Source organism: Myotis lucifugus, unplaced genomic scaffold (genome assembly GCF_000147115.1).
Source record: "Myotis lucifugus unplaced genomic scaffold, Myoluc2.0 scaffold_3, whole genome shotgun sequence".
Classification (NCBI taxonomy): domain Eukaryota; kingdom Metazoa; phylum Chordata; class Mammalia; order Chiroptera; family Vespertilionidae; genus Myotis; species Myotis lucifugus.
In genome coordinates, this window is record NW_005871051.1 from 7,731,067 (window position 1) to 7,741,126 (window position 10,060).

At 38.4% G+C, this 10,060-nt stretch overlaps 1 protein-coding gene across 1 annotated transcript in view; it reads left to right on the forward strand.

Moving 5' to 3' along the window:
• The first annotated feature begins 2,407 nt into the window (after window positions 1-2,407).
• Window positions 2,408-10,060, forward strand: part of LOC102437644 (cytochrome P450 20A1) — a 38,918-nt gene continuing 31,265 nt past the window's right edge. Inside the window, exons 1-2 of the mRNA XM_023763209.1 lie at window positions 2,408-2,514; window positions 9,100-9,238. Of these exons, the coding sequence (XP_023618977.1) occupies window positions 2,408-2,514; window positions 9,100-9,238 (246 nt within the window). The remainder of the gene's footprint in view (window positions 2,515-9,099; window positions 9,239-10,060) is intronic.

Here is a 10,060-nt window from a genome sequence, read left to right on the forward strand (position 1 = left end):
GGCTTTTCTTCCCCCAACTGTTTGCTTTTAAAGACTTGGAGGAAAATTGTTGTAGAAGTGCATGCATTAAGACAGAAAATTATCAAACAAATTATTTGTCTTTTATGTCAGTTTTTTGGGACCCAGATTAAATGGAAGCATTTCAGTGTTTTCATAGATGGTGACAGTGACTTGAATATGTGTGTGTATATACATCATATACACAGTCATTTCAGAGGAGGATAACTGAAAATCTGAAATTACATTTAAAAAAACTTGCAATTTGTGCTGCTATTTAAATATTTAATTCAAAAAGTTATATAGTTAGCATAAAAGTTCCTTCTCATTTTTTCTACTGGAATGGACCATGGAAAAGAATATTAAGCCTTATTTATATCTAATTATTGACTGTGCAAACTGTGACTCAATGAATATTTGTATGCCAAAAAAAGGTTTTAAAGTTGAGAAAGTTTTAAATGTAATAAAGATGTATAAATAATTTTGATTAATAGTCTCATTATAATGAAGTTACTGTTAATTTGGTGCAATACATTCTTCCCTTCCTCATCCTTTTAAATTTAAATATATAAGATGTATGTTTTGTTTTGTTACATCAGTGCTGTTTTAAAATTTTTCAGTGTGTATATGAGCTAATGTTTTATTTGTTTCTGTATAGCATGATTGAAGATAATAATTGAAAATTTTGCACTTTTTTTAGTCCTTTGGAAATTTGTATTCTAAAAGTTTTTAAGAATGTACATTTATTTTGTATATAGTTAGCTTTGTACATGAAAATGGATTTGAATCAAATTAAAAGATGATGTTACTTTCTTCGATTGATTTGTAATTCTCAATTCATAAAGTCTGATCTTAACCTTGGTTAAGTTATTTGAGTAGGCAAGGAATTGAATACAGCCCTGACCGGTTTGGCTCAGTGGATGGAGTGTCAGCCTGCGGACTGAGGGGTCCCAAGTTCGATTCTGGTCAATGGCATTTACCTTGGTTGTGGGCACATCCCCAGTAGGGAGTGTGCAGGAGGCAGCTGATTGATGTTTCTCTCTGATCAATGTTTCTAGCTCTCTATCCTTCTCCCTTCCTCTCAGTAAAAAATCAATAAAATATATTTTTTTAAAAAGGAATTGAATACAATATTTGTTAAGCAGCAAATTGATCACTGCTTCTTTCTCTTGTGAGCAGAATTTCTTCTGTAGTCCTGTGTGCATTAGAAAAATGTTATGTTAAATGACCAGTTTTTGTCATATGTAACAACAGATATAAAGCCTTTTTAAAAAAAATATGTTTTTATTGATTTTTTTTTAGAGAGAGGAAGGGAGAAGGGGGGGGGGATAGAAACATCAAGGAGAAACATCAAACAGCTGCCTCCTTCATGCCCCCTGCTAGGGACTGAGCCAGCAACCCTGGCTTGTGCCTTGACCAGGAGTCAACCGATGACCTCTTAGTGCAGTGGTCCGCAAACCGTGGCTTGCGAGCCACATGCGGCTCTTTGGCCCCTTGACTGTGGCTCTTCCACAAAATACCACGTGCGGGCGCGCACGTACAGTGCGATTGAAACTTTGTGGCCCATGCACAGAAGTCGGTTTTCGGCCTGGGCGAGTATCTTGAAGAAGTGGCATTAGGAGAAGTGGGGGGTATCGGTCGGGCGACGGGAGACGCGGCGCAGGCAGGCCGAGGGATACACAGAGCGGGAGAGGTACATTGTTTTGAGGTACATTCCCTGAGGTCGATCCCTTCCAACTCTCCCATCCACACTCGTCTATCTGAAACAAGTATACAAGACGAGTGTGGATGGGAGCGTTGGAAGGGGTTGATCTCAGCGAACGTACCTCAATCAGATTGAGGACGTTTTTAACAAAGGCCAGCTTAGGAGTACCCTAATTAAGTTAATAACAATGTACTTACCTATATAGTTTAAGTTTAAAAAATTTGGCTCTCAAAAGAAATTTCAATCGTTGTACTGTTGATATTTGGCTCTGTTGACTAATGAGTTTGCCAACCACTGTCTTAGTGCATGGGTCGATGATCAACCACTGAACACACCAGCTGGGTGGTATAAAGCTTTTAAAGCCACCTTTTGTTTTAAAGCCACCTCAGAAACATGGTTACATTCCCCACCCCCCAACCCCCACCCCAGAAAATGTTCATAAGCCAGAAAATCTCCACTTGTAGTTAAACAACACTACATTAGGTTGGTATTTTATTTTCTTTCATAATTAAAATCTTTTATTCATCAACTTTTGGTAGTCTAAGTGTTGACCTAATCTTTCTGTTTTTGATAAGGTTAATAGAACCTAATCCATAATAAGACAGAACCCAAGCTCTGTTTCAGGTTCTTGCTAGTACTTTTGTCTCTAGATCCAGAGTGACAGGACAATAGAAATGAGCATTAACCGTTTTCTAGCCTAGCACCATGTATGCACTGTTCTATACTTTATTTGAAGACACTTTGCTAGAATTGGAAACTTCCTGCATTAATTCATCTGGTAAAATTGCTCAGTCACTGGACAATTCAAGCAGGTCAGTTAAAGGCTTAATTATGGCCACCTTGCTTTTGTGATGTGAAATACGTCCATAACACCATCCCAAGCATCAAATAAATGTGTTTGTTTTACACAGTAATACTGGGGCTTATATATTTCTCACCATATATCGTTCAGTTAATGATTAAATGATTTTTAAAAACTTTATTATGAATTTTTTTACTTTAACATTTTTCACTACTGAACTTTTAATAATTTTGAGTTTCTTCAATTCTTATAAAACCCTTTACCTACATAGTGTTTAGTGCATTTTCAAACGTTGCATCCATTCAAAGGTGATTCTATTGTAATTTTGCAAAGATTGGAAGAGTTAAGGGAAGGGTAAGAAAAATTATGAATTTTCATTATCCATGCTCTAGTGATACAAAATTCTTTTTTAAAAAAATCTTTATTGTTGAAAGTATTACAGATGCCGTCCTTTCCCCTCTCCTGTTGACTCCCTCCACCACACGCCTGCCCCCTCCTTATGCCTTCCCAGCACTTTTGTTTGTCCATGGGCTATGCATATAAATTGTTGGGTTAATCTCTTCCCACCCTCCCCTCCTTCCCTCTGCAATATGTCAGTCTGTTGCATGTTTCAATGTTTCTGGATCTGTTTTGTTCATCAGTTTATTTTCTAATAAAATTCTTTTTGAAAGTTGGTGCCTTCTTATATTATTCAACTTTAACTTATAGCCCAAATCTTTTTTTTAATATATTTTTAATTGATTTCAGAGAGGAAGGGAGAGGAGGCGAGAGATAGAAACATCAACCATGAGAGAGAATCATTGATTGGCTGCCTGCCTTCCCCATGCCCCACACTGGGATTGAACCCGCAACCCGGGCATGTGCCCCGACCAGGATTTGAACCCTGACCTCCTGGTTCACAGGTCGACACTCAACCACTGAGCCATGCCAGCTGGGCGATAGCCCAAATCTTTTAACATATCATGATTTTCAGAAGAAAAATAGTATGCCAAATCACTCACATGAATCTGTGATTAGAAAAGGTGAATATGGGTTTAATTCAACCTAGAACAATACTTGCAGAATTTTATTTAAGTTTTTTGGTTTTTTTTTGGTCAGAATACTTTCAGGAAATATCACAGAGGCATTTTACAGATGGGAAAACACTTGAGAATGTGCTTATGTGAACACAGTGTCAAAGAGGTTGGAAAAAAAACACACTAAAAACAATGCAGTAAATTTTACATCTGAAAGGAAATATGCAGATCATCTAGAACTTTTATTTGGGGTATAACAGTTTGAGGAACAGTATTGGGCAAGATTTTGAGATACTGTCATATATCTCTAATAGAATATGATAGAGTTGAAAGGGCATACACCTGGAACAAAAGATCTGGCTTCAAGTTACCTTTCTGCTATCAACTAGCTCAATGACTTTGAATGAGACACTTTATCTGGTTCCAGTGACTTCATCTGTAAAATAGCAATGTTTATGATGGCTTAGGGATCAAATGAAATAATGTTAAAGGATCAGAGGTGAGAAATACAGCGTTGTAATAAATTTTATTTTCACTTTAATGAAAGAACTATTGGCATATTGTTAGTTTGCTATGTGTGTTTAAATATTGGGCAACAGGTATGGAGTTCCATCATAAAAGTGCACTGAAAGATTAATAAATTATAAATTATTAAACAAGGGACTATACATTACATGTTAAGCAACACAGATTTTAAATAAAGGGACAAATCTTATTCAAGAAACTCAGTACTGCCCTAGCTGGTTTGGCTCAGTGGATAGAGCACTAGCCTGTGGACTGAAGGGTCCCTGTTCGATTTCGATCAAGGGCACGTGCCGGGGTTGCGGGCTCGATCCCCAGTGGGGGGTGTGCAGGAGGCAGCCGATCAATGGTTCTCTCTCCTCATTGATGTTTCTATCTCTCCCTCTCCCTCTCTGAAATCAATAAAAATATATTTTTTAAAAAAACAACTCAGTGGTTAGATTATCTCTTACAAAAGTGAAACCTGTACTTCCCTGGCAATGGGGTAATCTTTTAATAAGAGAGGCAATTGAAGTGAATAGCTTATATCCTAAATCTAATTACCTCTGTTATAAAGTATTTAATTGGTAGGTGGTATTGATTATAACATTAGATACCTTGCCTTGTCTCCCTTTAAGGTAATCATTGCATTTAAATATGACCATGTTGGCCCTGGCCAGTTTGGTTCAGTGGATAGAGCATCGGCTTGCAGACCAAAGGGTCCCAGGTTCATTTCCGGGCAATGGCTCCTCAGTTGCAGGCTCCTCCCCGGCTCGGGCCCTGGTCGGGGCTCATGCAGGAGGCAACCAATGGATGTGTTTCTCTCACATCGATATTCCTCTTCGTCTTTCCCCCTCTCTCCATTCTCTCTAAAAAGCAATGAAAAAATATCCTCGAATGAGGATTAAAAAACAACAAAGTGACCAAGTTGTTCCTATTGCTGGTGTACATTACCACAGATTTAGTGACTAACAACCCATAAATTTCCTCTTACAATTCTGGAGGTCAGAAATTTTTTGAAATCAGTTTCACTGGGCTAATGTCAAATGTTAGCAGGGATGATTTCTTCTGGATGTTCTGTAAGGAAAATCTATTTCCATATCTTTTCAGCTTCTAGTGGTGTTCCTTGGCTTATGGCCATCATCCTCAGAGTATAGCACTTTAACCTTTGCTTAAACCTACAAGGACAAAAAAAACCCTACAAGGATAAAGGAAATAGGAGATAAACAATACAAATTTGGAAGGTGGAAAATTAATGGATGAATGGTAAAGCAAATCCAAAACGGATGAATCTGGATTTATAGGGTGCCTAAGGTAATGACAGTTAACTATATTTGAATTTATCTTCCTGTCCTGCAAAACACCTCCACACATACACATATACAAGAATAAATACAACCTCACAGCAATCCCATTTCTTTAAGATATCTACAAGACAGATAACACTACAAACTTCAAATTCTGAGAAATATAAAAAACAAATTCCAGCAGAGGTATCTCTTAAGTTTTTATAGTAAGCCTTTGCAGGAGCAAGGAGAGTCCGGGAAAATTGAGAAAGAGTAGGTGAATGGAGAACCTAAGATTGAACTAATAATAATAAAAGGATTCCCAGAAAGAAAAAGCCCATCCTACATGCAAAAATACTGAAAAAGAGTTTGGGTGGATCAGAGTACTGCATACAGAAAAACGGACTTAGTGTGCGGCATTTGATGTGGCAATCTCAGCAGGCATTGCTGCTAGAGAAGAGTATGAAAATGCAGTCACTTTGGAGACTGGATGGTGAAGGAGGAAAAAAGACTTGGGGAAATCTAGAATTTAAGATTCTACAGCCAATAGAAAAAAATATTGAAAGGCATATAATCCTACCCTCACCCTCACCTCTGCAAAACAAAATACAAAAAAACTACAGTCCATTATCTATCATGAGCAAAGATAAAAATACTTAAGAGAATATCAGGTCAATTCTTGCAATCTGTAGAAAGGATAATGCATGGTAATCAAGTGTAGTTCATCTGTTAAGATTTTAATTTAAGATGGGGTTAACATTTAAAAATCAATGCATGGCCTGGCCAGCATGGCTCAGCATTTGAGCATTTACCCAGGAACCAAGAAGTCACTAGTTTGATTTCCGGTCAGGGCACATGCCCAGCTAGCGGGCTTTATTCCCAGTGTGGGGTGTGCAGGAGGCAGCCAAGCAATGATTCTCTCTCATCATTGATGTTTCTACCTGGTATCTCTCTATCCCTCTCCCATATTTTAAAAAATCAATGCATGTAATTCATATTATCAGAAAGAAAACCCATATAGTCATCTTAATATATGCAGGCAAATCAATTGACAAAGAGTTATCTGTTCAAGATAAAAAAATTCTTGCTCTAGCCGGTTTGACTCAGTGCAAAGTGTCGGCCTGTGGACCAAAGAGTCCTGGATTCGATTCCTGTTAAGGGCTTGTGCAGGAGGCAACCAATCAATGTGTTTCTCTCACATTGATGTTTCTATCTTTCCCTCTCTCTTCTATTCTCCCTAAAAATAAATGGAAAAATATCCTTGGGTGAGGATTAACAACAACAACAAAAAGATAAAAAATTCTTAGCAAACTAAAAATAGAAGGAAACTTCCTTAATGTAATACAGGGTACTTATGAAAAACCTATAGCTAACAATATTTAATGGCACAAGACTGAACTATTTCTTCCTAAGATCAGGAACATGGCAAGAATACCTATTCTCACTACTATTCACATTATACTGTAGGTCCTAACTAGTGCAATAAGGCAAAATATAAAAATATACATATTGGAAAAGAAATAAAACTGTCCTTTTTGGCAATTAACATGATGCAGATGTAGAAAAGCCTAAGATACACACAGACACACACTGTTGGAACTAATATATGAGCCTAGCATAGTCACAAGACTCATGGTCAGTTTACAAAAAGAGGATAGAGTTCTACAGATTAGTAATGAAAACTTGAGATTCAAAACAATACAATTTAACTGAAAAGTATGAAATACTTAGGAGTAAATGTAATAAAATATTTGTAGGACTACAAAATATTGAGAAATTTTGAAGAAAAACTAAATGACATTTGAAGAAACTGAAAAGCTGATTCTAAATTTTATATGGAAATGCAAAGGATCCAGATTAGCCAAAACAATTTGAAAAAGAAAAACAGTTGGAAGGCTTACATTCGTTGATTTCAAGACTTACTATAGAGCTATAGTAATCCAGACATAAGGAGAGACATCTAATTCGATGGGAAAAAAATAGAAGCCCTCTAGATACATTTATACATACATAATGAACTGATTGTCTACAAATGTGCCAAAATAATTCAATGGGGCAAGAACAGTGTTTTCCACAAATGGTGCTAGAACTTGTTATCCATATGGGAAAAAATGATCTCACCTTTACCTTACAAATTTGAAGTGAATTATAGACTATAACTATAAACTTCTAAAAGAAATTGTAAGACTGTATTTCACAATCTTAGGTCACAGCCAAAGAATCTGAGTCTAGGAAAGTTGAATCTTTTATGATGGGATGCAACCAAGCCTGCTTGACCTTTGCCCTGGAGGAGGCCTTCTATTCCAGAGTGAGACTGTCTCTACCTTCCAAGGTTTGCTGTACAAAATCCTTGAAAAGGTATGTCCAGAACTCAGTTTCCCCAATACTGCCGATTATCAGTGAGGTCTTGTTACACCACCAAGCCTTAAGGATCGCAGGGTAGAGGCAAGCATAAGGAAGTAGCCCAGATCCCTATAGCATCACCTAGTGCTTTTTCCTCAGCTAACAAATTGGCTTTTGGGGGTGATCCTATGTGATCAGATGGAGGAGGAGAAAAAAACCCAAGTTTGATCTACAAATGAGATGGCTCAGTATGTGGGTAAAGCTACATTGGGTAGCAGCTGAATTGAAGCCTTATTTATGGGCAGTCTTGAAACATGGTGGCAAGGGAAGACCATTTCAGTGGGCAGATCTTCAGTGGTGCAACATGTCATTCACCTAGGAAGAAAAGAGAGGAGAAGATACTATATATGGAATTATGGGCAGTGATGAAAGGTCTGGCCAACTGGTCAGAGGCATGAACTGAAAAAATACGATTAGGGACAAAAAGGTCTGGAACAGAGGTATATAGACGCATATGGGAGTGGGAAAGAAATATGAACATTTTTTAGTTACAAATTAACAGCCAACAGGTGTTTCTTTCACATTGATATTTCTCTGTCTTTCCCTCTCTCTTCCACTCTAAAAATCAATGGAAAAAACATCCTCAGGTGAAGATTTTTAAAAAAGAATATGGTGCTATCCTTAAGGATTTACTATTCTCATTAAATCAAAGCCTTTTACATGGTCCTATGGCTTCAACTAGAATAAAGCATAGGTCTGGGAGTGGACACAGGAATAGTACCTCTGACTTTCACTCCTAATGATCCACCGGGAGACTCTGTGCTTCCCATTCCCACAAACTCTGGTTCTTCATGACTACAGGTCCTAATCCCCAAAGGGGCACAGAAGACAGAACAAGAATTCCAGCTTTGCACGAAGTTTATGTATTTAAAAATGCTTGATGACATTCATCACACCACTATGGTATTTAAACTCCTTTTTCCAATTTAATAGAGATAATTTAAAAATGTGAATATTTATAACAATTCTTTAAAAAAATTTTTTTAATTTGATTCAGAGAGGAAGGGAGAGGGAGCGAGAGATAGAAACATCAATGACGAGAGAGAGAATTCATTGATTGGCTGCCTCCTTCACACCCCACACTGGGAAATCGAGCCCACAATCCAGGCATGTGCTCTGAGCGGGAATCGAACTGTGACCTCAAGGTTCATAGGTCGACACAAAACTACTGAGTTACGCCAGCCAAGAAATTTAATCCTTTAAAGATAAAAATTTTAGATGTCAATACAAAAATGAAAGTATATACATATCTATGGTTGTAAAAAAATGCTTTTAGGAAGCATCTAGGCAAAAATTTTAAGAACAAAGATGCTGTATAAAATACAATAGAATGTCCGATTTAAGCCTATAGACAATTCTGCGTGGTATTATTTTTACGGTTTTGCATAGAGATGGAAGTTTAGGGATTTCAATAAATTTTACCGGAAGTCTAGCGGAGCCAGGAAATCTTGTTCACCATGAGCGTCAGGGATTCACATCTCCTACCACTTCAAACATCAATTCTTTTCGAAACAAGGAACCTCTAAAGGTGCTTGCTCTGGACACCTCCGAGTTCAGTTACCCTAGGTCAGCGGCTCTCACTGCGTTTTACAGCTTTATTAACACACGGACTGCTGTGCGCCCAGGCCCTTCTCTCTCCCCCTAACCCCCTACGTCTGATCCTGTAGATCTTGAGTGGGATGGAGAATCAGCACTTCTAGCAGGCTCCCCGGCAATGCTGCTGCTGCTAGTCCGGGAACCACACTGTGAGAATCATTTGTTGTTCTAGAGAAGCGGTTCTCAACCTGTGGGTCGCGACCCCTTTGGGGGTCGAAAGACCCTTTCACAGGGGTCGCCTAAGACCATCGGAAAACACATATATAATTACATATTGTTTTTGTGATTAATCACTATGCTTTAATTATGTTCAATTTGTAACAATGAAAATACATCCTGCATATCAGGTATTTACATTACGATTCATAACAGTAGCAAAATTAGTTATGAAGTAGCAATGAAAATAATTTTATGGTTGGGGGTCACCACAACATGAGGAACTGTATTAAAGGGTGGCGGCATTAGGAAGGTTGAGAACCACTGTTCTAGAGGCTTTACTCTAAAAAGTGTTGGTCAGGGCAGAGCGATGATAACAGAGCGATGATAACTGCTAATGGTTTTCAGAAGCCTGGGCTCTGCTTTCCACACCACGTCGTGGGCGTGTCCTGAAGGGCGTGTCCTGAAGTCCTGGCGGTACCCCCGCCTAGGGTTGCGCATCAGCTCCGCCCTCACCCCTTCACAATCCACCGCCCTTTCCGCCAGCCCGGGCCAGACCTTGACCACGCCCCCACCAGGCCCTGGCCCCGCCCATTCT